A 27,680-nucleotide genomic window follows, 5' to 3' on the forward strand; every position below is an offset into this window, starting at 1 on the left:
TAAGCTATTTGCATTTGTTGGATCTAGACTGCAAACATCGGATTTGGGAACCTAGGTGGTGGGGTGTTTCTTGACAAGATTCTTCCATAAAAATTCGGTTGCCTCTAAATCTTTCATTTATGAAGGTTATTACTGCTGGGTTTTTTTTTTTTCCCTTCAAGTGAGGAAGTAGTTTTTTTTATATTCCCTTTGGGCTAAAATTATAATTAGTGCCATCTAAGCACCTCAGTAGGTGACAGTATAAGGGTTAAAAACCTGAGTTTAAATCCTGGCTGCAATTAACAGTAAGTACCTGTGTCAGGGTTGTTGGGAGGATAAAATTGAGTCACTACACTTTATGCATCTGGAATAGGGCCTGGCACACAGTTCCAATACAGGCATACGTCAGAGATGCTGCAGGTTTAATTCCAGGCCATTGCAATAAAGGTACTCCCACAAATTCTGCAGTTTTCCAGTGCATGTAAAACTTACATTTACACTATAATCTATTAAAGTGAGTCTAAATCTATTTACACTATATATATTTACAGTTTACACGATAATATAATCTATTAAAATATATCTAAAAATATACACACCTTAATTTAAAAATACCTTATTTCTAAAAATGCTAACCATCATCTTAAGCCATCAGTGAGTCAAAAATTTTTATTTGCAATAGTAACATCAAAGATCACAGAGAACCATGATAAATATAATGATAATGAAAAAATCTGAACTATTACAGGAGTCACCAAGATGTGACATAGAGACATGAAGTGAGCAAATGCTGTTGGAAAAATAGGGCCAACAGACCTGCGATAGATGTAGGGTTGCCACAAACCTTCAATTTTCTTTTTTAAAGTGCAGTACTTATGAAATTCAATGAAAGTAAATTATTATTTTACTTGTATGGAAAATATTACTCAAGGATATCAGAGAACAGATGAAGGTGGACAAAAGTGGAATACTCACTTCAGCAACAAAATACACATTTTAAAGGGAGCTTTTTGATGCAATCTTGCTTGCACTTTCTAGCCGAAGCAAAACAGTACCTGTGGGATTTATCTGAGTTTTTAAACTTTTAGTCCATTCATAAAACCCAAGCTTTGTCTTCACAGGGAGGAGCTGTGTGATCAGGCACGCAGGATTACAGGCCAGTCCTTTACCCAGGGAAGCAATAGGGATGGTATAATAACGAGGTCCACCAATATCCTGCAGGTTTACCACAGCCACAGCCCAGGCTAAGTTCGAGAGAGGGCGTTCCCACACCTCAAAGTTGTCATTCTGAAAAGTAAGCCAAGAAAATAGGTGTGATAGCTTGGTAACTGGCAATAAGCTGCCTTGCTAGTTGTGGAATTCAGTCTTATTTATAATCAGAACCATGGAGAACTTCTAGGAAAAATTAGCAAAAAAAAAAAAAAAAAAGAGCCTCAGTATTGATTATGATATCAAGATTAAAAAATATATGCTCAAAAGATCAGTGCATTTCCTCCAATGTAACAGATTTAGGCCCAAGACAAAATTGGTACTTGGGTATTAAGCCATCTTAAGACACATACCCCAAACATACATCCGGATGAACTGTAAGCTAGAAGGCAGGAGAATATGTTCCTAGCCAATTCCTATTTTCTCCCATAGAATGTTATTTACTGTACCTTTCTAAGCCGGTACCCCTGCTTGCCCAAGGGGTCCTGGTTGATGGCAATTACATCCTTATTCTGAAGAAGGCCTTTGGCTTCAGGGCTGATGTGTCGGAGGTCATTGGACATGAATAATGGAGCAGCCATGATAGCCCAGAGGGCCATCTGAGTTACTTGCTGATCCTGGCTGAGACCAAAGTTGCCAATCACCAACTGGGACAAAGAATGAAGTAAGAATTCAAGTGAGGTAGGACAAAATATTGTTAAAATTGCCCAGTCACAGAGAAAAGTCACATTCCTGGGCACCCTGCTCTGAGTACTTTCACAAAGAGCCTGCCCTCAGGAACTTCTCCTTTCTAATTTACCTTGAGTGTCAAGGGAGAAACAGGTCCACTGCAGGAGCCTGAACAGGAGGGCTCAGATTCTTACCATATCAGGGTCATTCCAACCCCCTGGTCCTGCGGCAGGAACAACTGACTCCTGGTTAGAAGATGTCCAGTCTAAGATGCTCCTTACACTTTGCCAAGAATCATAAATGTCAGCAGAATTTCTCCAGTGATTGCAGTACTGACGGATTTCTGTGTAATTGGGCTATAAAAACAGAGAGAATGCTTCTGTTTACTTTCAAGTAACATTCTTGTGAGATGAAAACAGTGAAGTTTAAAGAAGGCACTCGTAGCCTTCTCAATTTAGTTTACAGATGAAAGGTCTCCACGAAGAGAGCTAATTACTTTCTAGACTGGAATTTCATTGTAAGAAGTTTGCTTCAGAAGTAGCCATATAACTTAAAATGGCTTTAACACTGTTTTGGCTGGAAATTTACCAAATGGTAACTAGGTACAGTAGTCCCCCCTTATCACAGGGAATACATTCCAAGACTCCCAGTGGATGCCTGAAACCACTAACAGTACCAAACTCTATCTATACTATGTTTTTTCTTATACCGGTACTAACGGGTCGGTAGCATCCACAGCTGGACAAAAAGATGATTCATGTCCTGGGCAGGATGGAGTGGATGGCATGAGATTTTATCATGTTACTTAGAAGAGGGTGCAATATAAAAACTTATAAATTGTTTATTTCTGGAATTTTCCATTTAATATTTTTGGACTGCAGTTGACCAGGGGTAACTGAAGCTGTGCAAAGTAGTACCGTGGATTGGGGCGACTACTGTATTGGGATTATGGAAGATTTTAGTTTTTCCACACTTCACTATATTTCAAACTTTTCCAAAAGGAACATGTATTACTTTGATAATTAGAAATAAACAGAATGATCTCCTAATATAATATTGTAAATCAACTACACTTCAGTGGAAAAAGAAGTAACTAAGATGATTTTAATAAGTAAAAGCAAAAGCTGCAAATGACACAGGACTTGGCAAGCATATTAAGCAATTTGAACCCTAGGCATACAATCTGTTAAAGGAATGAATAAAAGCTTGTACATAGGCAGGTGGGATATCTGACATTTAAGATGTTGAGAAAGAGGTGAGAGAATTTTGCAGATTAGAAGGAAACAACAGGGATTCATTCTATAAACAACTACTCAACACTTACCACATTGAAGGGATACAGTGATAAAGTCAGACAAGGTCCCTGCCCTCCTGGAGCTTACATTCTAATGGAGGAGACAGACAGTAAGCAAGTCAACAAATAATTGCACATAGTGCTAAGCTCTTAGAAGGAAACTGAACAGGTTAACACGATAAAGAATGAAGTAGGCTGATTCAGGATATATTTTGTACTGAGAGGACTGCTGATGGATAGGTTGTGAACCATGAGACAAAAGAAAGGATCAAAGATGCCTGGCTTCCCAGTTGATGGCAGCTTAGACTTCAATTACAGCAGTGGGGTTGTGAGAAGTAGGTGGATCCCAGGAGAGATGTTAGGATGAGACTGTTAACTAGGGTTTAACTTTGACAGGGACCTTTGTCTCCTTTGTTCTCAAGTTCTGAAAATCTATCGGCAAGGCTCTGGTGGATTCTGGGCTCACTAGCTCACCTTAACAAAGGGCCATGCATAAAGAGGCCACTCACAGGAGTACACAATGCTTCTGCCAGTCCTGTTCAGGGCCAAGGACATTTGCTTATAACCTGTATGAGAAAACAACGTGTAAAATAATGAAAAGAAGGGAATTTCCAGCTGGGGCTGTATATTTTAAAAATAGGCTACGTGGAAGGGACATGTTTATATTTTAAACCAGCAGCAGAGACAAGTGACTGCTCTGTGCTTATGTTGTATCTAGTACCGCCCAGACTGTGGGATTGTTCTGAGGACAGTGCAGGATAGCGCACATATTGAGGAAAGGTAGGAATGAAGATGCTCTTTTCTCTGTGACTGACATTCCGGAGGCTTTTCCAAGTGATGGATGGAGAGTTACAATTACTATCTGTGAGTAACTCAGAGCCCTCTTGAATTGAAAGTCCACAGTATTAGTTTTGGTTAGGCATACACGGATTTTACATGCCTGAATGAATAAATGCATCGAGAAACTGAAAAAAAAGAGAAGAGGCAGGAGCTCTGGCACATTGAGAGTAATTATTATTTCCAGTATTGTGACTGGGTATTTCAAATGTGAGGATTAGTTCTTCGGATGCTCAGCTACCTTGCCCTCAAAAGTTCTGCCCTTTGCTCATGGCTAAGTCTTTTGAATGAAACCTACCATCTGCCAAATGTTTTACACTGTCACAGTAACAACCATCAAATTTTAGCAGATCTACTCCCCAGTCAGCAAAGGTCTTGGCATCAATGTCATAGTATCCATAACTCCCAGGGTAGCCTGCGCAGGTTTTATTTCCGGCATCTGCATAAATCCCTAGCTTCAGTCCTTTGCTATGGACCTGAAATGAGAAAAAAAGAGTTACCTCAATAGAAGGGCAATCATGAAGTAGAAAGAGAGAACCACTCCAGGCTGGAGGCAGAGACCAGTACACTTCACCAGTACATCCCCCCCCCCGCCAAGTTCCGAAAATTGTCCAGATGACTCTGTTGGGAGATAAAGAGCAAAGCCTCCAATTCTGCTGAGTTCAAACTATACACGTAATTACAGCACAGAACTGAAGTTCCCTGTCCATGGCTCTAATCTTCTTCTGATGGGATCCTTAGAGTTACCTTTTCAGGGCAATGATAGATTAGATATATCTGGACAAAGATGCTCTCCTTAACTAAACCTTAGGTCCCTCTGAGCCCTCTTCTCAAGTAGGCCTCTACTTTGGCCTTCCTTGTCTAGTTTTAGCAAGAATCCTGCTAAGTTATCCCCCTACCCTCAAAATCTGATCAAACTCCTTATGACCCACCCTTGATGTCTAACCCCAGGGCCTGCCCTTAGCAAGAATATGCCTCCTCTTAGTCCCTCCTAGTAATTTTCCATTCGTTGATCCTCACAATCCACCCATTGGCTATAAAACCCCACTTGTCTTTGGTGAATTTGGAATTGTGCTTGGCTCTTTCCCCTAATACAATAGCACTGAATTTTATTCAGTTTCTGTCTTCACTGCCTTTAACTACTGTCCAGCTCTATTACTGTTTAATAATCCCCAGAATATATTCCTCTTACCTTCTAAAATTCTAGTTTATAGTACAATTACAATATGAGACTGACGCGCTGCCCACTGCGCTAAGAAGGCGTTTAGTACAATTACAATAATTGCTCAGAGCTTATATAAAAATATATGCACATATGTCAAGAACCAAGTTCCTTTTTCCTCCTAGAGAATTTAGTGGTTTCAGCAAAAGGAGAACTTCTCCAAGATGGGCCTCAAGAACTATTGCAAAATATAGATGTGCTGATGGGATAAACATTCTATCTGATAAGCCTTACAATTCAATACTCAGGTAACAGCAGCTATTTTAGTTTCTAAATGTTTTTGAGCAAGCTTAGGTACAGAAGTGCTTACAGTTTCCTGAAAGAAAAAGAGAACTATCTATAAACTCACAAAATCAGCTAGATGGCGGATCCCATTAGGAAAGCGGTTAGAGTCTGCCTGAAGTCTGCCTTTTGAATCTCTCTGAGGAGCCATCCAACAGTCATCAATGCAGAGGTACTGATAACCCGCATCCTTCCAGCCATCTGAGACCATGAGGTCAGCCATCTGCAGGAAGAGCTTCTCGCTGAAAGAGAAATCCCAAGAATCGTTACAATTCGTTAAACAAATACTTGAGTACTCCTATTTGTTAGACATCTTGGGGTTTTACAATTTATTTCTTAACCCAGTAATAGTTTGGTAGTAACCACAACCAATGCAAGGTAAAACGGATTGGGCCATGTTTCTTCTCCCTCCTCTCCCCTCTTAATACTACCACCCTACGGGCCCCAAACAATTAAAATAGGAATGAGAAATACATGAAATGGAAAAGGCTATTAGAATTAAGAAGAAAGTACAGTAAAGTAAAAAGCTACCAAGTTAACACAATCAACAGCTTCCTTAGATATCCACAGTAACCTATTCAGAGAAAAAGACCATTCACAAGAGCAACCAAAAAAGTAACAGACAAAACCTAGAATACCTGGAAACAACTTTAAGATATGTGCAGGGTTCATATGAATAAAACGATGCTGTTTCCAAATTATTTAAGTGGACAGACATTATTTTGCCCTCGATTAGGAAAACTCAATATTAAAAAGCAGCTAATTCTCCCTATACACCTTTATACGTTTAATAAGACCCTGAACAAATCCCCAAAGAACCACTGTATTCACAACATACAATAAAATAAAAACAAGTAAAACAACCCCCAGCCCACATTCCAGTTGAAAAACAGGGAACTAACAAACAAGCAGTCCATAACAGAAACCATGCAAAGAGCCAATTTAACATACAAAAAGATGTTCAAGTGTATCAGGAATCAAACACATGACAATAAAAACACCTACCAGACTGGCAAAATTTAAAAGAATGACAAAAAAGCAGTGTCGGCCAGGCTGTGGGGAAACAGGAATTCTTCATACACTGTTGTTGGGAAGGTGCATTTATAATACTTTTGGGGAGGATAGTTTGAGAAGAAACAGAATGAGCATACATTTGGATCTAGTAATTAGACTTCTAAGGAAAGAATCGGATGATGTACAAGTGGGGTGAGTGGAGCTTTGGTCATAATAATGAAAAATTGAAGAGCCTGAACAGCTATCAACAGGAGATTGCTTAAATAAATTATGGTATATACATACAATTAGCATTTATGAAGCTCTTATTCTGTGCCAGGCAATCACTCTTTTTACATTTAGAAAGGGTAATTAATTTGCTCAAGGTCACCTGGCTAAGTCATGCTTCACTAGAATTTGAACCTGGGCAGACTACAGAGTCTTGTGGTTAACTGCTCATGACATAAACATGATCTCATTTTTATTGAGAATAATTTTTAAAATAAATTTGTGTTTGTATTTACACAGAAAAATTGGCAAGGTTGTAAATCTTTATTTTCATTATACTCTTCTTTACTATCTATATTTTTTGCCATGATCATGCATTTTTAATAATCAGATACAAAAATAAGATAACCACCACTTAGAAAAAAAGGAAAAGACAAAAAAAGAAATATGTGATGGGCACAATTTACCCTAGGGTCACGATGGATTTAGTCTGAAACTTAGAAGGCCAATTAATTGTCATGTTTGACCAACTCTCTGACTTCACCTGTAAAGACACTAATAGGAATAACTTATGGCCACTGGGATGTAACATGACCGAGGCTTATGGAGGGGCCTCTGCACCAAGGGTATCTTTATTGTTTTTTTTAACAACATCTATCGGTGATTCCTAACCTTTCTAGATCACAAATCCCTTTGAGAATCTGAACAAAGCTCAAGATCCTCCCTCCCTAAAAACACACATACTCATATTTGCAGCTATGCATTACTTTTTCCATCAATTCCAGGTTAAGAACATTTCTTCTCTATGCCTCATTGAGGGGTCTGGTACCGCACTGTGCTATGTACTTCAAATGGGTTATCTCATTGAAAGTCCACCTGTGTGAACTACTTTACAGATCCTCTGAGTTGACTCTCTTAGGTAGGAGTTGTTATCTAGATTTACAGATAAGGAATGTATGGATCAGATAGGATCAGCACCTGTTTCAGCCAGCCTCAACCCTCACCTTTGACAGATAAGAGTTTCTCCACGTCAACCTTCCAAGGAGACGCCATACTCAAGGGCTATTGGGTGGGGAGATCTCAGAGACTAAATTCTCTCTAAATTCCCTCAAGTTACAGCCAAGGAACCCGTGACCCCAAAAGGAGAAGAAATGGCACGCGTCTTAGTCCTCTGCCTCTCCTACTCACCACAGCTGTCCTTACTGCGAGTACCTGGCAGGGACAGCAGCTCTCAATAAGGGTGTGAATGGAATTGGATGGTAAACGGAGAAAGTCCTTAGGTGGGTGATCAAGCAGAGAGAGACGGAGAAGCAGGGGCGGCTGGCGGCACTCCCACCCCAGGAGGGGTCAAATGGAGAAAATGTAGGGCTAGTCTCCATTTGGGGCAGTTTGCTGTGGGTGAAAAAGAAGCAGCAGCAATAGTGGAGTTCTCCCCCGGCTCAAATGTTCTCACTGAGCCCCTCCATCCCTCCAAACACAGCTAGACAGATACCCGGATAGCGAAGGGAAGCGAGTACCCAATGTCTTCAATACCTGATACAGGAATCTGGCTCTTCTTGGCAGTTCACGTTGCACATGAAGCGCTCCCAGTGCAGCCAGCCCATGGTAGGGGTCATCGCTAAGCCGTTGTTCAGAGCCCGGGTCCCAGGGACGCCCCAGAGAACCAAGGCCAGGCAGCAAAAGGCCAGCGCGCAGCCCAGCCGTGTGACTCTGCTCATCAGGTTCATCGTCGCTGTCACCTGTGCGACACAGGTTTCTCCGAGTCACCTGAGCTTTTAAGTTTAACCTTAAGGGCTAAAAAGGCGGAGGCGACCCGCGGAATCCGATTTCAGCCTCATCACCAATCACCGGTGAGTTATTAAGCAATGACGCGACTGTTTCTCCGGCAACTGGGACGGTTATCCCCAGAGGCGGACCAATGACCAGTCACAGAAGACGCACCGCCACCAATCACGCGCTCCCTTTCTGGATATCGACCCGCCCTATTTTCCTACCAGAAGGAAGTGCTGCACTTTAATGATCCCCAGTTAAAGCTGAGCGGCGCTCACGTGACCGAGATCTCACATGACGTAGATCCTCACGTGATCAATCGCTTACGTGAGCAGAAGTAGTTCTGGTCGTCGTCTACCGTCTCGCTATAGCCGTTTGAGGGAAGAAAGAGGAAAATTATCCGGTATCGTTAGAGGTTGGTGTGTGGGTGGGAACCGGGGACCCGGGGGTGGTGATGATGAAGACCAAAGCGGGGTCCGCGGGCCGCCTCCGCCTTTTTCGTTCCCTGCTTTCCCCTCCCCCGCTCCCTCCTCCCCCCATCTCAGTGCCGGGAAGCCGCCTTTGCTGCGCCTGGTGGGGAAATGGTGGACGTTCGTGACTGTGTCTGTGTTTTTGTATATCTGTCTGTCTGGGCGGGTCTCAAAGGACCCTTAAGAGAATCCGTAAGCAGAGAAACGTTTGAAAACCACGTCCCCGGATTAGGAAAAACAGATCTTGAGACCAGTGGTCTGAATGCAGGACCATCCATTCAGGCACTCAGTCTCCAGTGCCTAATTGTCTGTCTGTTTGTAGGGGGAGGCACCAAGCGAATTTGATCTGTAGAGTCACATCTAGGCAAATGCTGCGTGCCTGACAGAGGCGCCCAATGAATGTTTTTACTGAATTAAATATTTAAATAATGTTTATTTCTCTGCTCGTAACAATCTACATGTTCAATTTTGGACATTCGCAAAAAACAGTATACTATAAATTAAAAAAAATACATGTAATTCCTCACCCGGAGATAACTACTCAGCATTTTGGTCTGTAAAAAGTCTGTACATAAGACACACATAAATACACAAATTCTTAATTCACAAATGGAATCCTGGTTCCTCCTTCAGGCAGCGGAGTCCTCGTGGCCTTCCCAGGAGACACAGTCATGAAGCAGAACCTCCCTGCCACTACAGAGGGGACGTGGAGGCCTAGCGTGCAGCCGGGACATTGAATGGGATGGGTGATCCAAGAGATAAGGCAGGCAAAAAGCAGAGCGTGTATCTGTCACTCAGACCTAAAGATGGTCTATAGGGAGACAGTTATCGCTGCAGATGCAGCGCTCCAGGCACATAATAGGCAACTAGTAAAAGTTGACTTGAATCCTCAGTGTAGTTTTAGGGCAGTTATTACACTTTGTACTTTCTCTCGCAGAAGCCCAGTGTTCCCAGACCATGTCAGATAAGCCATCCACATACAAAATTAGAAAATTTTATAAAATTTGCTAAACCAAATCCCCGAAAAGTAAACATTTTGTTTTATGTATTATTTTTTGCTGAAATAAAAGTAATTACTCTCAATAGAAAATTAAGAATGCACAAAAAATTGAAAAACAAATTGAGAAAGCCGTAAAACTACCACTCATTAATTAACCACTATTTATTAACACGTGACAAATTCCCCACGCACATACTTTTTCTAACATAGTTTCTTTTTATTCCAGTTACAGTGGTTTTTAAAAATTAAAACTATATAGACTCGTATAGGTTAAAAAGTGAAAATCCACCTCACTCTTCTACCCTCCAGTTGTTATTTTCTCAAAAACAACTTATATGTTTCCAGAACTTCTATGCATCTGCATACATATATGCATGCCTGCTTATATTTTAAAATAAGTATGATCATACTATGCATAGTCCTTCACTTAATATATTTTGGAAATCTAGGTCAGGGCAGATCTTTATTTTTCAAACAGCTGCATGGCATTCCATTTTAAGGATAAAGTATAATTCATTCAGCCTTCCCCCTGTTGATGGGTAATTAGGTTCCTAATTTTCTGCCATTACTAACAGTGTTGAAGTGAACATTATGAGTATTTCTGTTGACCAGGTTCCTGGAAGGAATTCTAGCAGGGTCAAAGGATATGTGAACATACGTCTTTTTTATTGTTGAGACTATAAAATAGCTATGATCTTGGGTCACTTAAGATTATAGCATAAGTAATTTCTCATGCTATTAGATATTTTTATGATTTTTAAAGTGTGTAATATTTTATCTTTCTTAATAAAATACCTTTCAAAGAATATATAGTTCTATAAATCTCCATCTGAATTTCAGATCATCTCTTTACGGCACATAACTGGAGGTGGATTTACTGTATCAAAAGGCGTGATAAATATTTCCAATTGTTTTCCAGAAATACTATCTCAGCTTTCACTCCTCTGGGAGTGTATTAGTTTGTGACCCTGAATATCAGCATTGATTTATCCTCCCTGTTTAATTTTCACTGTCTTAATGGGTGAAAAATGGCAATTAATTCTGGTTTTAGCTTGCATTTCTGATGATTGATGAGGTTTGAACATTTCCCAGACTCCTCTCCTGTAGCCTTACATCTGTACTGCCTGTGTATTTAATCTGTTACGAAGTCCCACAGGGTCCACTGCTTTGAATACATTGATCACACCTTTCTTCCCGTTTTTAAAAACTGCTGTTGTCTTAGGTGAATCCCGTAACCTATCTCTTAAGAGGCAGGGTTCTAACTGATCTTGCTAGCGTCACCCCGCCCCCGCGGGGGGGGGGCCCTCGTTTGAGAGCTACACTGTTGCCATGGCGATCTTTCTGAAAGGTTCTGATTACTTCACTCTCCGCCCCTCACTCTCCGCCCCTCACTCTCCGCCCCTCACTTCCCTCCCCTCACTTCCCTCCCCTCACTTCCCTCCCCTCACTTCCCTCCCCTCACCTCCCTTTCCTCTCTCTCCTCCCCTCAGTCCCCTATTTAAAACCTCCCAGAAGGCCCGTAGCCCCTTGTCTACCAGTTAAGACCTTCGGGATCTGATCTCCACCTAGCCAGCCTTCTCTCCTGCCTTGCCGCCTTCTATTTTATGCTCCATCATAATTTTTGAAATTTGTGGATCCCTGAGCCGGTTAGTCCTTTTCATTTAGCCATTCTATGCCAACCGATAGAATTGATCAGCCAGTCCCTGCTTTATACCGCCTTTTCACCCTGCACAGAATCCTGTCATAGCAGGGATAATGTTTATTTGTCCTTTTGTCTTTAGTAAAGATGTACTGTGCCCCTGTAGGACCATGAGCTCTTTCAGGGCTTATTGATCCTTGTGTGCCAGAGCTAACTTTCTGGACCTGGCAACTGAAAAATGTAAAATGAAGGCGTGACTTCCCCATAATGTCTTTTTCCCATTTCTCTCTTAGGCCTTTATATTTCCCTGATTTTATTAATTTCTCTGAGGTTATTTTTTGTATATTAAGGATAGTGATGTACTTGTTGTAGATATCACAAGTGTATTGTTTGTCTTTTCTGTTTAATCTTACTTTTGATGTAATGAAGTTTTTCATTTTTATGTAATCAGACATAGCTATCTTTTGTTGATAATCTTCCACTGATTTTGTTGCCATTAATTTGTATATCTTTTCATTTTCTGACTATGATGTTTATGTGCGGTCAATGTGGAAAACTTAGAACATACAGAAATGTCCAAAGAAAACATTCTTTGAGACAGAAAGCTCCCATAATCCTATCCCCCAGAAATAGCCACCATTAATGGTATCCAACACATAATAGGTATTGAGTAAATAGTTGTTGAATGAATGACTTGAAAATTTGGTGAAGTCTTTTTGTTTATACAAATGTCTTACAAAAAAGCTATCAGTGTAATTGAGTTTTCTATTAATAGTTTGCTTTCTTTTACTGTATCATGAACATTTTTCCATGACAATAGTCTTTATCTTTTTTCAGCTACACCGAAATTACATTGAGCCGATCTTGCCACCAAGAGCCCAACAGTCACCATGATGCTAGGCACAGAAGGCAGGGAGGGGTTCGTGGTGAAGGTCAGGGGCCTACCCTGGTCCTGCTCGGCCGATGAAGTGATGCGCTTCTTCTCCGATTGCAAAATCCAAAATGGTACATCAGGTATTCGTTTCATCTACACCAGAGAAGGCAGACCAAGTGGCGAAGCATTTGTCGAACTTGAATCCGAAGATGAAGTGAAGCTGGCTTTGAAGAAGGACAGAGAAACCATGGGACACAGATATGTTGAAGTATTCAAGTCCAACAGTGTTGAAATGGATTGGGTGTTGAAGCATACAGGTCCGAATAGTCCTGATACTGCCAATGATGGCTTCGTCCGGCTTAGAGGACTCCCATTTGGCTGTAGCAAGGAAGAGATTGTTCAGTTCTTTTCAGGGTTGGAAATTGTGCCAAATGGGATGACACTGCCGGTGGACTTTCAGGGGCGGAGCACAGGGGAGGCCTTTGTGCAGTTTGCTTCCCAGGAGATAGCTGAAAAGGCCTTAAAGAAACACAAGGAAAGAATAGGGCACAGGTACATTGAGATCTTCAAGAGTAGCCGAGCTGAAGTCCGAACCCACTACGACCCACCTCGAAAGCTCATGGCTATGCAGCGGCCAGGTCCCTATGATAGGCCGGGGGCTGGCAGAGGGTATAATAGCATTGGCAGAGGGGCTGGGTTTGAAAGGATGAGGCGCGGTGCCTATGGTGGAGGGTATGGAGGCTATGATGATTATGGTGGCTATAATGATGGGTATGGCTTTGGATCTGATCGATTTGGAAGAGACCTCAATTACTGTTTTTCAGGAATGTCTGATCATAGATATGGAGATGGTGGGTCCAGTTTTCAGAGCACCACAGGGCACTGTGTGCACATGAGGGGATTACCTTACAGAGCCACCGAGAATGATATTTATAATTTTTTCTCGCCTCTTAACCCCATGAGAGTACACATTGAAATTGGGCCTGATGGCAGAGTTACTGGTGAGGCAGATGTTGAATTTGCTACTCATGAAGATGCCGTGGCAGCTATGGCAAAAGACAAAGCTAACATGCAGCACAGATACGTGGAGCTCTTCTTGAATTCTACCGCAGGCACAAGCGGGGGAGCTTATGATCACAGCTATGTAGAGCTCTTTTTGAATTCTACAGCAGGGGCAAGTGGTGGTGCTTATGGTAGCCAAATGATGGGAGGGATGGGCATATCCAACCAGTCTAGTTACGGGGGTCCTGCTAGCCAGCAGCTGAGTGGTGGCTACGGAGGTGGTTACGGTGGTCAGAGCAGCATGAGTGGATATGACCAAGTTCTGCAGGAGAACTCCAGTGACTATCAGTCTAACCTCGCTTAAGAGAGAAAGAGCAATAAACAACTGCAACAGAAACAAAAGCTGTGCATTTATGGGAGTTGAATGGAGTGGGAGAGATGTCAGGCATATCCAGTGTGATTGGTAAACGGGAAATATCATTGATTCTGATCACTCTTGGTCAGCTAGCTTCTTTCTTTCTTTCTTTCTTTCTTACTTTCCTTCTTTCTTTCTTTCTCTTTTTTTTTTAAAGAAAACAAGCAAAAATTATGTTTAACAGTTTTGCATTACAGGCTTGTGATTCATGCTTACTGTAAAGTGGAAGTCAAGATTGTTTTAAAACTTCAAGCTCAGTAATTTTGAACACTGAAACATTCATCTAGGATGTAATAACAAAGTTCAGTATTGACCATAACTGTTAAAACAACTTCCAGCTTTCCTCAAGTTAGTTATGTTGTAGGAGTGTACCTAAGCAGTAAGCATATTTAGGTTAAAGCAATTTCACTTATGTTAAATGTTGCTCTTATACCACAATCCATTGAAAACTTTGGATGCATGTTGAGAAACATGCTTTTCTGTAAAACTCAAATATAGGAGCTGTGTCTACGATAATAAAGTGAAAACATTTGGCATGTTTGTTAATCCTAGCTTTTTGGTTTAATATCCTGTAAGGCACGTGAGTGTACACATTTACTTTTTTTAAAAAAGCTCCAAGACAATTTTGAGATGTAATACCAATACTTTAGGAGTTTGGTCATGTTGTTTGTATGAAATTCTGAGGCTTTGATTTAAATCTTTCCTTGTATTGTGATTTCCATTAGATGTATTGTACTAAGTGAAACTTGTTAAATAAATCTTCCTTTTAAAAACTGGAAATATCTTGTACAGCTTGATTTTTACTATGTTCTATTGTATGAGCTATTTCTTTTGTACAGTCCTCTGCTGCTGAAATTTAAATTGTTTTTAAACTTTTAATTATTAGAAACATACCTTAGTGTCTTTATACACACATCATTGCATATATCATTAATTATTTCTAAGATTCCTGGAAGTGGAATTGCTATGTCTCAAAAGTTCATACATTTTTAAGGCTTTTGATTTATATTACCAGAAAGATCATGGTACTCTTTCCACTAGGAGTGTATGTTTTTTTTTTTATTTTCCTCCAGAGCCGCCTCAATGATGCACATTATTCTGTTTGATCTTGCCAAGTATGTTAGTTGAAAAATGGTGTCCCATTATTATTTTAATTTGTATGTCTTAGATTAATATTGAGGTGGAGCATGTTTCTGTTTCTACGTTTATCATCACCACATCCATAGGACTCTTGAGCTACTCTGGAGACATGCTTTATCAAGACAGCATTTTCCAAAATCCAAAGAACTAAAAGCACATAAATAATTCTCTCCCTTTCATTTAACCATAGATTAGAAGATAAAAGACACTTTTATATGTTTAAAAAAATAGGCCTGTGTTATAGGAATAATTCGATCTCTTCCGTGGATTCAGTAATAGAGTCTCCAAACAGCCTTTAAGGTTTTCCCAGGGCATTTAAAGCTTGTTTTAAACCAATGGTTTTCAAACTTCAGCGCACACCGGAATAATCTTCAGGGCTTGTTAAAACATTGGTTACTGGGCCTCACTCCTAGAGTTTCTGAAATTCGGTAGTTCAGGGCTGGTGCTTGAGATTCTGCTGATGCTGCTGTTCTCATGACTATGTTTTGTGACCTATCATAGTCCTCTAGGCCAATGGCCTATAAACACTAAAATGGAAACTTTAAAAAGCTGCTTCCTTCCTGATCCCTGATTGCCCTATTTTCCTGTAACAAGTAGTTTAAACTTTGTATTAAAGTACAAATTGCATATGATTATTGACAATAGCTTGCACCTCCCTGGAGGACTTTGAAAGCCTGTGACATCTGGGGTATCTTAGACTTCTGCTCATATCATAGTGGCCATTAACAATTACACCTCCCAATGACCTTCAGACCTGGACACCCTCAGGTTAGTACCAGCTGCACCTGAACTAATATAGAGTTTTTTTGTAGATCTCCTGACTAGCCTGCAAGTGGATTGCTATCCTTGGTCTGTTTAGAGCTTGAGGCCCAGAGAAATGCTCTGAGATAGGAAGCAAATACCAAATTGGTGTTACCTGACACCATTTTATTTAAAGGACACTTTTTAATTGAAAACCATTCATGCTGAGAATACAGTGGGAGGTGATTTGAGATTCTTCAGTGACGTCTAATTTCTGTCACAGCTTCCAAGAGAGCAAGAAACCCATTTTGACTCATACTGAGCCATTTACCTTGCTCTCCTAAGTCCTTCAGGAAGCCTTTCTCAGAGGGTTCACAAGTGGATGTTTTTGCTTTCCAGGCTGCTCAGTTAATTTTCCAGAAAGTTCTGTTAAGTATGAGCAAACATTCTCCAGTTAGCCACTAGATGTCACTAAATCGCAAGAAAGGATTGGCTGAGCCCTGCAGTTAATGGTGTTAGCTTCCTCTTTGCTGGATAAGAAAACTCAGAAAGGCTAAGGGAAGCAGTTAAAAAAGGGAGACCCTGGAGGTCAATGGTCCGCATTAGAGGTGTGGAAAGTGACAGCAGTTCTTGTGGAGACAGCAGCACAGATGCTTGTGTGCACACACACACAAAACCACCTTTAATTCTCAAATCTAACGCTACTCAGGAGAGTTTCCTGGGAGGTAAAGTGGGCAACCCACATATACCCCGCAACCACCAAGTTCGGATTCATTTTAGTCTGCACCGGGAGTCTGCTTGGCAAAATCAGCCCGAAAGTTTGCAGCCACAACAATCATGGCATAAGGGAGTCTGCACTGATGGCTTATGCCAGTGTTTCCCCAAGTGCCGTTCCTGCCAGTAGCATCAGCAGACCTAGGAACTTGGTAGAAATGCAAATTCTCAGGCTCCATCGCAGACTGACTGACCCAGAAATTCTGCGGGCGGGACCCAAAATTTGTGTTTTAATAAGCGTTACAGGCGATTCTGATGCTCAGAACCACTGGCTTATGTATGGATTTCCTTATTCCCCCGTTCATTTATTCCTACATTCATTCATCCAACCATAAAGGAGGTCACTAAACCAGAGACAATCCTATCTGTAAGCATGTCTTATCATCTGTACCTCAACAACCTCCCATCCTGCAAATTGATACGAAAATACACTGCAATTCTTTTACTAATCAAGGTCCTTTTCCTTCAAGGAAAATTCCTAATCTGTCAGCAAAAAGTAAAGGTTTCTTCAAGATGAGCCTCGAGGGCTGTTGCAAAACAGATAGCTGCTGATGGAATGAAATTCCACTCGCTCTGATACCAGGCTTGGACTGTCACGAGGGCCATTTCACAACCTGCTCCCACATTGACCGAAATTCAGTCTTATGAATGGAAAACACGCATGTCTTTGGGGTCACGAGGTTAGCGCGATGCAGGACCCCATTCGGGGGATGAGGGACGGTTAGGTTGTGCCTGGAGTCTGTCTGTGGAAGGACCTTTTCCAAGGGTCCTTTTTCTCACTGTCTCTCTCTCTCCCCCTCTCCTTCCTGCCCCCTCTCCTTTGCACAGGGCTTGTTTCTCATACGCTTCTCATACGCGCAATGTCATTACGTGTCAATGCCGTGCCCACTTTAGAGATGAGGAAACTGAATTTCAGGGAGGGTAAGCATCAACCTTGTCTTTGGGAAAGAAGCAGTATGCTGGAGGGGAGGAGGAAATGACGCCTGGCAGGGAAGGAGAAGGAAATGGCTCAGATCCGCAGGGGATGGTGGAAGAGTAGCTGTGTCCTGGACCTGAGTGGGGAGGGTGGCGGTGACCAGCGCTGGGTTCAGCTCCTCTTCTATCGTTCCCCAGCCAGCAGTCCCCTTTTCCGCGCCCCTCCCTCCGCAGTCAGCCAAGGGGGCGGGGAAAGGGTCGGGTAGGGGCGTCTCCGGAGGGCAAAGGGAGAATCTGGTAAGAATGCATTCTTCCTTATCCCCTCCTGCCTTCCAGAGACCCTCCATCCCTCCTCCCGGCCCTCCCAGTGTATTTTCTCTCCCGAGTGGGACGGGGAAGAGGCCAGGCAATGGCGGCTGCGGTACCCGGGTTGGCCGCTGCCGAGGCGGCGTGGTCAGCGTGTTGACCGAGTGCCAAGGCAGCGGGGAGGAAGTGGAGGAAGGGGAGGAAGTGGAGCAAGTGGAGCAAGGGGAGGAAGGGGAGGAAGAGGAGGAAGGGGAGGAAGAGGAAGCCGGTGTCCACCCAGCTCTGAGAGGGGAGACGATTATTTTGCTAACTGTCCGGGTCATGTTAAGGCTGGCTCTTGCAGATGAAAAAGTTAATACTCAATCTAAGAAAGAAATAGAAAATTTTATTTGAGTTAACCTGAGGATTAGAACCTGGGGGACCATTTCTCAGACAGTTCTGAGCACTGTTTCAAAGAGGTAAAGAGGGAGATTTTAGAGAAAGGAAAAGTGAGAGCTGTGAGTTTCAGTTTTATGCGGGGACTTATTGAGAACCATAGCTCTGGAGATAACCTCTCAGAGAGCTCTGAGGAACGGCTCTGAAGAGGTTAAGAGAGGAGGTCAGCATATAGATGATTTGGCAAAGGGGGCATGTGCAACCATGCACACACCTTGGCAGACGGTTGCTGCTAGTCACGAGGAACGGGATATCTTAGTTAATAGTTGCAATGCTTTTCTAAGTAGGGGAGATGCAAGAATCCAGGTTCAAAAGCAGTTTCTCCTGAAACTATCTAATTATGTGAACTATCTAAGTATCTATGAAAATATCTAACTATGCCAGTTTTGTCAGAGCAGAGTTTCTCATTCCTGATGTCTACCCTGAATTCCTTTCAGGGTGTGTTAAATGTCAGTGACTGCAGTGGCTAGTAACTCAATCTTTGTAGAAGTTGGTGGTAAGTGACCTTCTTTAGTTCTCACTCTTCCTCCCCTCCCACCATGATCATCAATTCAACCAAGATTTGGGAGGCATTTCATGACCATTTTGTCTCACAGTGTTAGGAATGCTTATTCCCAGGTCAGACTAGGATTTCGTTGATAGGCCACACTCAATGTGCTATTACTGGACTAGGCCCTATTAACAGTAACCAAAAGCCTCTGGACCACATGTCATACTAGTCTGTTATGGTCCAGGAAATGATCCCCTCCTGTTGCTTCTTCCCATGTCTAGAGTTACACTATTACAATCATTGGTCTTATAGAACTATATTTGGTCAATTGTTTCAAGTCTCCTAGCCACCATTATTGTTATCAGAGGCTCAGACACGCATTTGGTAATGCAAGAAACAACAATCCTGTAAAACTGGCAGAACATAAGTAACATAGCTAATAACATTAATAGTGTTATAAGTAAATATTTAAGCCAAGAACTTCCATTAGGTACGGCACAGTATATCTCCAGGTCATCTGACCTAGTCTGTTCCATACCGATTTCTATCTTTAAGGTAATGATATACTGGCATTTTTCAAGCTCAATTACTTACTGTTATTAGGCTGATTATCTTTAGCATGGTTCAATTATTCCCAACATTAGGGGGCTTTAAAGTTAGATGACTATAGCCTGGTGTTAACCATATAAATCCATCCCATAACTGAGGGAGGTTATATTCTTTGAAATTTAGCTCATTGCTTTGATTGAGCTTGAGTAACTTTAAAAGAAAAGTCATACTTATGGTCATGGTCAAAGCAAGTATGATTCATTGGCCCAGTGAGGGGGTCCCATCTAGTAATATCAATAGTGGCCTGAGCGGAACTATAACTTCTTTCTTCTAGAATAAATTTCCTACGGGCCATCAAATTAGAGCCTTAGAGAGGAGAAATCCACCAAGGTAACCCAGAAGTACTTGATGTAGGTAATTACATAAACCCCCAAATTGGATTAATTTAAAAATTCTGCATAGGATTTGTGCCCATGACAGAAAAGCATTGATTTATGCAGAAGTCCAAGAAATTAAGAAAGTACTATAAATAATCACATGGGTCAGGTCCAGCATCTTGGGATAACTATCTACTTCTAATGTCATCTTCTCATCCTGGTGTGGGTGTAGTTTCTCCTCTGAGTGTTGTTTTAAGGTGATTTTGAGGTCAGCAGTCCTCTCTATAGACCAGTCCAATACAGGAGCACTTTCTAAGTGGGAAATATGAATCCAAGAGTCAATTCCCTTCAGTTTTGCTGTGCGTGAGCTAGTTAAGAGTACCTGATGTGGGTCCTTCCACCTGGGTTGGAGATAGTTCTTTAAATGATGTCTTTTCCAGTATGTAAAATCTCCTAGTTGCAGGCCACAAGGCATCTGATCTTCACTCCAAGGTAGATTACTGTGATAAGCTTTAGAAACAAACTTAGAATGCCCTTTTAATAATTTAATTGGACTTTACAATAGTGAAACATTGCAACAAGGAGCCATCTAGGAAGTGAGTCTTCGGTAGTAAATACCAAACGTCAGCACTGGAATTTAATATCTACAAAGGTAAATTATTAAAATATATTTTTTTCTCTCTGTCAAATACAGCCAAATTGAGACTAATTTGTTTGCAAAATAAGTCTGGTTTCAACAAACTTGGCCTGATTATTTACATATGTGTAACTGATCATGCAGGCTTTAAAAAAAGGCACAAAGATCTAATTATAATGCAATTGACAAAGAAATTTGGTTACTATTTTGACATACATTTTAAGATAATAACTAGAATTATGACTGATAATATTTTACCAGGACATACCAGATTTTTAGGAATTCCACGTAATTTCTACAATATCTATATTAATAACATTTACCCATATAATATTACCTAGGAAGGTTTATCACTCATTTGACAATGCTTCTTATGTAATTTAACATACCAAATAAGCCTTATTTTAATCTCTCAGGGGCCCTCTGAAGTATCCCAAAGCTAGCTAGAGGTCAAAAGATCTTCAATTAGAATTTTATCTTTGGAAAAAAAATAATTTTATCTTTGGGAAGTTTTTTAAAATATCAAAAAGGCTTTAAAACTTTTGGTCAAATAGGACCATAGGTCACTGTGAAATAATACTTATTCATCTAACCAAGTAACAATAAAAGATTTCAAAGGCAAATACAGAAAGTTACAACAGATTACTCAAAAGGTAAAGAAACTTACAATTAGTTATGAAAAGCAGCTCAAATTTCAAGAAACCTTTGTTTTCTTAACAGAGAGAGAAACCAAATTCAGGTTTTGTACCATCTTACCTTTAATATTAAAATTAATTCACTAAATTAAATTTATTCTAATCTTAGTCCTGACCACACAGATATTTTTTCTAAAGATTATTCATTTTTTTTGCATATCTTCCTTTTATAACTTTCTGTTTTCATATTTAGTTGTCCCCTTTTTTCTTTCCCATTTAGAAATAACCAGCTTTAGCGGGTGGGGAGTATAGCTCAGTGGTAGAGTGTGTGCTTGCAATGCACAAGGTCCTGGGTTCAGTCGCCAGTGCCTCTGTTAGGGGGAAATTTTTTAAAAATAATAATACATAAAATAAAAATATGTTAAAAAGACAAGGAAAATTAAAAAAGGAAATAACCAGCTTTAAGACAAAATTATTCTTTTCCTTTAACAGAATGCATTTCTATTTCTTACATCTTGTCTTTTCTTGCATACAAAGATATTTTCCTTATTAATTTTTAGTAGTTTTAGTTACATATATTAATTAGAATTTTCAACTCTTAAAAACCTTAATTTCTAGTGAAAACTAAGACGTAAGCAATAATGCAATGTCTTTGACATTAGCATTCTGTAGATTGGCAAACTTATGAACACCATTTATAATTTCTAAAGAATATGTGCTTTTTAAAAATTTTTTAAAAATTTATTTTTTATTATTATTTGGGGGGGGGTGAAGGGAGGTGATTAGGTTTATTTATTTTTTTAATGGAGATACTGGGGATTGAACCCAGGACCTTGTGCATGCTAAGTACAGTGCTCTACCACTGAGCTATACCCTCCCCTCCAACATGTGCTTTCTTATAGAAAATGTCTCGGCGTAGCACCAAACATATTTATTAATAGTCTTAAATATCTTTATTTTCTCTGTAAAAGGAAGCCCGTGTTCAGTAATTAATGTTCCAGTATCTTATTTTGTTTGGAAATGACCTATATAGTTAATAAATTTCCATCATTTAACTTAATTTAGTAAAACTCGACTTTCAAGTTATCAAAATCTGGCCAGACTATTTTTAACTAGATAGTCCTAAAACATAATTATTCCTAAAGAGTTTACTTAAAGCTTTTATCTCATTTACATTTAATTCACTTATAATAAATTTCATCATACCAAGTTATTTTTCTTGCTGAGAAATTTTGCAACAGATATATTACTTGACTTCTAGTAAACCTAGGTGCAATAAAAGTATTACATTTAATGTTGCTGAATCTCAAGAAATGTCTGTATTAATTAAACCAACAAGCTTAAACTAACTTTAATACCATATATTAATTTAATACTTAATATTTCCCAGGTCACATGAACCTCAAATTCATTTGGTTAATTTCATTTATATTTCTGAGAATTTATATAAGTTCTTAATTTCTTTTAAGTCAATAAATAGAACTCATTACAAATTAACTTTGGTAATACTGTCCACAGGTAGAGACATATCACATTTATAGTGTAAACACATAGACATACATCCAGACAGGGATCTCACTGTTTTATTTTTTTTTAAACTTGGTCATGAATCGGGTATTGCGATATAAAACTCACTAGTTTATAAATAACAGTTGTAATAAGTTTTTTACTCACTTGAGTTTAAAAAGATCTCTTTTCTTAGAGATGGTCTAGATAAGTGTTCCTGAGAGCCCTGGTGGGACACTTACTTCTCAAGGCACAGGGAGAGAAAAACAAATTTTCCTAGGAAGACTTGTTCTCTCAGGGTCAGAATTCTGAAAAGATGTTTTACCAATTCAGCTTTCTCTAACTTAACTGAATACACAATAAAAGAGCCTCATTTTTTTTTTTTTACCATTTTCAGAGTGAGATTTCCTTTCATTCCCAATTAAGTAAGTACTTGTGTGTCTAAGTTTTGTATGTACATTAACTTGAATGGAGTGTTAGTTGGAGATCGGCCTTTTGATGCACTTCATTTAGGAAAGATGTTAGGAGGGCCTCCCATTTAATCACACAGTCCAGACTGCTCAGTGCCTTTCAACTGAGCAAATCCCAGTGCCTTTCAACCAGGTTCCCCCAGTATCTTTTAACTGGGGGACACTTTTTTTCCCAGTGTCTTTCAACCAGGCTCCACTAATATATTTCAACTTAGGAGCCAAGGTACCTGTTATACACTGCCACATAAAACTCAGAATCATCAACCAATTATCAGGAGAGGGTTACTCAAATTCATCTGGACTCACCGAGAAGGTGGACAGGCACAAGGGTTCCTTCTAGTACCAGGGTTCCAGATCCTTGTAGAGTTCAGGCTAAGGAGAGAAGTCTGCTCTGGGTATCTTCATGGTTGCCAGAAGTGTCAGCTGAACTAAAAACACATGACGTGAGAGCTGTGGGTTTCAGTTTTATGTGGGGACTTACTGAGACTATAACCTGGAAGACAACCTATCAGAGAGCTTGGAGGAACTGCTCTGAAGAGGTTAAGAGAGGAGGTCAGCATATAGATGATTTGGCAAAGGGGGCATGTGCAACCATGCACACGTCTCGGCAGAAAGTTGCTGCTAGTCATGAGGAATGGATATCTTAGTTAATGGTTATAGTGCTTTTCTAAGCAGGGGAGGATGCAAGAACCCAAGTTCATAAGCAGTTTCTCCTGAAAATACCTATGTGAAGGCCTGTTCTGCCAGTTTTCCCAGAGCACAGAGTTTCTCATTCCTGATCTGTACCCTGCACTCCTTTCAGGGTGTGTTAAAGGTCAGTGACTGTGGTGGTTAATGACTCAATCCTTGTAGAGCCAGATGGCTAGTGACATTCTTTAGTTGACAAAGGGTAGATGCAATCAAGCCCACATCTTAGTAGAAGGTTACTGCTGTTTGTGAGGAATAGATGTCTTAGTTAATGGTTTTTTGTGCTTTTCTAAGCATGGGAAGGTGCAAGAAATTTCTTCATAAAATTTTCTCCTGAAAATATTTAACTATCTGAGGGCCAGTTTTGCCAGTTTTTTCAGAGCACAAAGTGCCTCATCCTGATCTCCGTCCTGAATTCCTTTCAGGGTGTACTGTAGGTCACTGACTGCAGTGACTAATAACTTGATTTTTGTAGAATTGAATAGTGGACCTTTATTCTTTATTTTATGATCCCCTCCCTTTTGGTCTTAATTTTGACCAAGGTTTGGGAGGCATTTCATGACCAGTGCAAGGAATGCTCATTCCTAGGTCAGGCCAGGATTTCATTGATAGGCCACTTAATGTGCTATTATTGGACTAAGCCCCCTTAACAGTAGCCAAAAGTCTCTGGACCACTTGTCTTACTAGTCCATTATGGTCCAGGGAAAGATTCCCCCTTGTTGCTTCTTCACATGTCTAGAGTTACACTATTACAATCATTGGTTTTATAGAACTATGTTTGGTCATTTTTTCAAGTCACCTAGTCATTATTTTTATCGGAGGCTCAGTCATACATTTGGTAATGGATGAGGCAATAGTCTTGTAAAATAGGTAGAATACAAGTAATATAGCCAGTAACATTAATAAGGTCATAAGTATTTTAGCTAAGAACTTCCATTAGACATGGCCCAGTATCTCCCCAGGGTGTATGACCAGTCTGTTCTGTGCTGTCTTTAAGGGATATGATATATTTGCATTGTACATAAAGTTCACCAAAAATGTCTGTACATACAGAGTAAGTGGTGAATCATCATGATCCCTTATGAGATTGAGAAAGGAATATTATCTCCTAAGGAGTTACATGGCCGGCACCAGAAGAAGAAAAATTGACCTCTATGGTTGAGCAGGTATTTCTGCCACTCAGGATGTTTGGTTAACACATAAAGTAGGTGCACACCAAAGGGAAGGGAGGAAGCCAAAGGGCAGAGAAAAAGTTCTATGTTTAATTTTTTCTTGTCTTGTCTTAAAATGTGAATTTTTATTTCATCACCTGGGAATCTTGCTTGCCCTCCCAAGCTCCTCTTGCTCCTTTCAGTCCAGCTGGGCACTGGGATCAGGAGGACCAAAGCCAAACCAGCCTACAGGACAGGGACAGAATGGCCCTGGAGCCTCCCTGGGTGCCCCCTCCATGAGTCAGCTTGGGCTGGTTCCCTGGGGAGTTGCACTTCTCATGTCCAGTGCTCTCCCATCCCAGAGCAGCCCAGGGAGCAGGTGTGAGGGGGCCTCTGGTGGGCTGCAGAAGGGGGCTTTTCTCTACACAGAGCCCCTTGCCTGGGACATAGTAGGTGCTTAATATATGTTTATTTTTAGTTGAGTGCCTGTGGGGTGAGGACAGGAAAGTGACTGCAATGGGCATGAAGGGTCTTTCAGAGATAAATGTCTTAAACTTAGATTGTGGTGAAGGTTTGCACAACTCTGTAAATTTACTAAAAACCATTGAATTGTAAACTTAAAATGGGTGAATTTTATGAGTATAAATTATATCTCAAAGAAACACTTAAAATGCCTATGGAGTAATAAGTAAAGAATAGTGAGGTATGACATATTTTGTTGGGAGACTAACAGAAAAGGTAGGTCATAATGATAAAAATACAATGGCTTGAGGAATTGACAAGGACTCTGTCTTTGACCAAACTTTAGACAGGCTCTTCCAAGCCCCCTTTGCAACTTAGGCCTCGTTCCGGGGCCCTGTCCTGTGGTCATGCCCTCTGCATGTCTAGCCCAGTTTTAGCAAGAATTCTGTGTAGTCATTTCCCTGCCCTCGATATCTGATCATCTTGGCCTGCCTTTAGCAAGAATTCCATTAAGTCCGTTTCACAAGCATCTCCCTCCCTTTGATGTCTCCTCTTAGTAATTTTTCCACCTGACTCTCACATTCTGTTTCTTGGCTACAAATCCCCACTTGTCCTTGTTGTATTCAGAATTGAGCCTAGTTTTCTACTGAAGTCTCTTCTCCCCTGTTGCAAAGTACTGAATAGAATCTGTCTTTACTGCTTTTATCTGGTGTTTGGCTCTGCTTCTTTTTGACAGAAGGGATTCTCAGACAGTGTGACTAGTAGTATGTAGCAGTCTGGCCTGCTTGAGGAGGGCAATTTAAAAAAAGACCACCTAAAATGCCTACTCATTCATTCAAAAAATACTTACTGAGGGGCTACTTATTGCCAGGCACTGTGCTGGGTACTGAGGAAACAGATGTGAGCAAAGATCATCTATAAGGTCTCTGTCTTCATGGAGCTCAGAGTCTAATAGGGGAGCTAAGAAGCATGCAAATATCCATACAAGTGCTCACTTGCGGTAAGGACAAGTACTAGGAAGAACTGGTCCATGATGCAACAAGGGCCTATAAAATAGGGAGATTTGACTAGTCAAGGTGGTAAGGAATGTTGCTCTGAGGATGTGATTATGGAGTTGAGAGGTAAAAGAAAAGTAGAGACTAGTTAGGTTGGAGCTTGGGGTCAGGGAGCAGGCTTAAGGCTATGAGAGATAGTATGGTGTGTAAAAGGGACTGACAAAAAGGCTAGCAGGACTGGAGGCAAGAGGCAGTGGGAGAGCAGTGTGGCCAAACATTCATCTACCTATCCATCCATTGTTCATTTATTCAAAAAATATCATTGAGCACTGATATGTGCTAAGCCTTATGTGAGGTGTGACTGTTAACTCCCAAATGGAACAATTTACTTTCTACAAATGAAGCATGACCCCTATAGGGTCCTGTGTTAGGAGTGAGCAGCTTTGGGATTAGGGTAAAAAGTGGGGATATAGTCTCAGAAGGAAGAAAAGTCATATTTACTGAGCATGGGTTGTGTAATTGCCATGGGATCCTGGGAAGCTCATTAACCCCCAAGAGGATTCCTGAAGCTGGCTGTGATCTCATCACCCAGACACTCTCAGAAGGCATCCCACTATCAACAGAAGGACACTGCTTACCCTGCCTGTCACCTCCCTCCAGCTCCCAAGGTCTTGGAATAACATTGCTGTCACAAAGTTGTGGGTAAAATGCAAATGTTATATATGTATACAGCTTCATTTGAGATGAAATTTAGGAGTCAGGATTCTAGAAAATAAGACATGATGCACATTAACCACAATAAATAACATCTTGAAATAAGTGGAAGGAGACAAAAGATAATATTTCTATATAACTGTCTCTTGAAATAATATTATTTTTGTTGACATCCTTATGCCAAAGTATCCCCACCCCTGCCCTAGCCAACAGCACATTATCTGAACTGGATTTTCTGATTATTTGTAGAATCCTGAGCTGGCATTTAATGCTCCCCACTCCATGGATCCAAACTGCATTTTCCAGTCCTCTCTCCCAAGCCCTCTGTGCTCTTGGCAAACTGCACCATTGTCTGTTCTGTCAGGAGACTTCTGCATTTTCCACACCTCTTTAACATGCTAGAGTTCAGTTTTCACAGGGCTTGGCCCTCACACACACACACACAAATGTCATTACACCCTCAGATCAACCCCGTGAGGGAGCATTGTTACTGTCACTTTAGAGAAGAAACCGAGTCTCAAGGAGAGGGGGGAACAAGCCTTGGTAAAGAAACAGGTTGCTGGAAATTAGAAAGGAGTAAGGAAATGAAGTTGTTTTTAGATTAAATGACAAAATGAATAAGTATCTTTGGTTTATATTCATATTACATAAATGGTGTTTATTATGAAGTTTCATTAGAGGCAGTGACAAGAATTTGCCCCTCCCCTTCTAGCTCTATTTCCAGATTCCTTGTCCCTACTCATCTATTTTGTGGAGGAAGAGAGGGAGAAGAGGAGGGGGTGGTCTTGGGGTGCCAACTCTGGGGAGAAGTCA

The 27,680-nt window shown here is 40.7% G+C and overlaps 2 protein-coding genes across 4 annotated transcripts; one reads left to right on the plus strand and one right to left on the minus strand.

Moving 5' to 3' along the window:
• Positions 1-633: 633 nt before the first annotated feature.
• Positions 634-23,390, minus strand: GLA (galactosidase alpha). 2 transcript variants are annotated; one of them, XM_074358785.1, is made up of 8 exons: positions 23,165-23,390; positions 8,247-8,452; positions 5,560-5,734; positions 4,287-4,464; positions 3,626-3,717; positions 2,052-2,213; positions 1,638-1,835; positions 634-1,266 (listed from the first exon to the last, which is right to left on the minus strand). In XM_074358785.1, the coding sequence occupies exons 2-8, from the start codon at positions 8,438-8,440 to the stop codon at positions 976-978; spliced, it is 1,290 nt and encodes a 429-aa protein (XP_074214886.1). In that variant the 5' UTR covers positions 8,441-8,452; positions 23,165-23,390; the 3' UTR covers positions 634-975. The 2 variants fall into 2 exon arrangements, with proteins under 2 accessions (XP_074214886.1, XP_010968179.1); XM_010969877.3 differs by lacking the exon at positions 23,165-23,390 and having other exon boundaries at positions 8,247-8,598.
• HNRNPH2 (heterogeneous nuclear ribonucleoprotein H2) lies at positions 8,747-14,663 on the plus strand. Of its 2 annotated transcripts, none has more exons than XM_010969858.3 (2): positions 8,747-8,898; positions 12,430-14,663. In XM_010969858.3, the coding sequence occupies exon 2, from the start codon at positions 12,483-12,485 to the stop codon at positions 13,830-13,832; it is 1,350 nt and encodes a 449-aa protein (XP_010968160.2). In that variant the 5' UTR covers positions 8,747-8,898; positions 12,430-12,482; the 3' UTR covers positions 13,833-14,663. The 2 variants fall into 2 exon arrangements, with proteins under 2 accessions (XP_010968160.2, XP_010968167.2); XM_010969865.3 differs by having other exon boundaries at positions 8,751-8,886.
• Positions 23,391-27,680: the final 4,290 nt, after the last annotated feature.

The sequence above is a fragment of the Camelus bactrianus genome, chromosome X, assembly GCF_048773025.1.
Source record: "Camelus bactrianus isolate YW-2024 breed Bactrian camel chromosome X, ASM4877302v1, whole genome shotgun sequence".
Classification (NCBI taxonomy): domain Eukaryota; kingdom Metazoa; phylum Chordata; class Mammalia; order Artiodactyla; family Camelidae; genus Camelus; species Camelus bactrianus.

Bases quoted from the DNA above. Each gene is read 5' to 3' on its own strand.
- GLA (XM_074358785.1), bottom strand. From the start codon at position 8,440: ATGAACCTGATGAGCAGAGTCACACGGCTGGGCTGCGCGCTGGCCTTT. The intron at 4,465-5,559 runs GTGAGTTTATAG...TTCTCATTTCAG, and splicing joins TCCGCCATCTAGCTGATTTT to GTCCATAGCAAAGGACTGAA. The intron at 2,214-3,625 runs GTGAGCTAGTGA...CTGTTTTTATAG, and splicing joins ATGCATGGCCCTTTGTTAAG to CCCAATTACACAGAAATCCG.
- HNRNPH2 (XM_010969858.3), top strand. From the start codon at position 12,483: ATGATGCTAGGCACAGAAGGCAGGGAGGGGTTCGTGGTGAAGGTCAGG.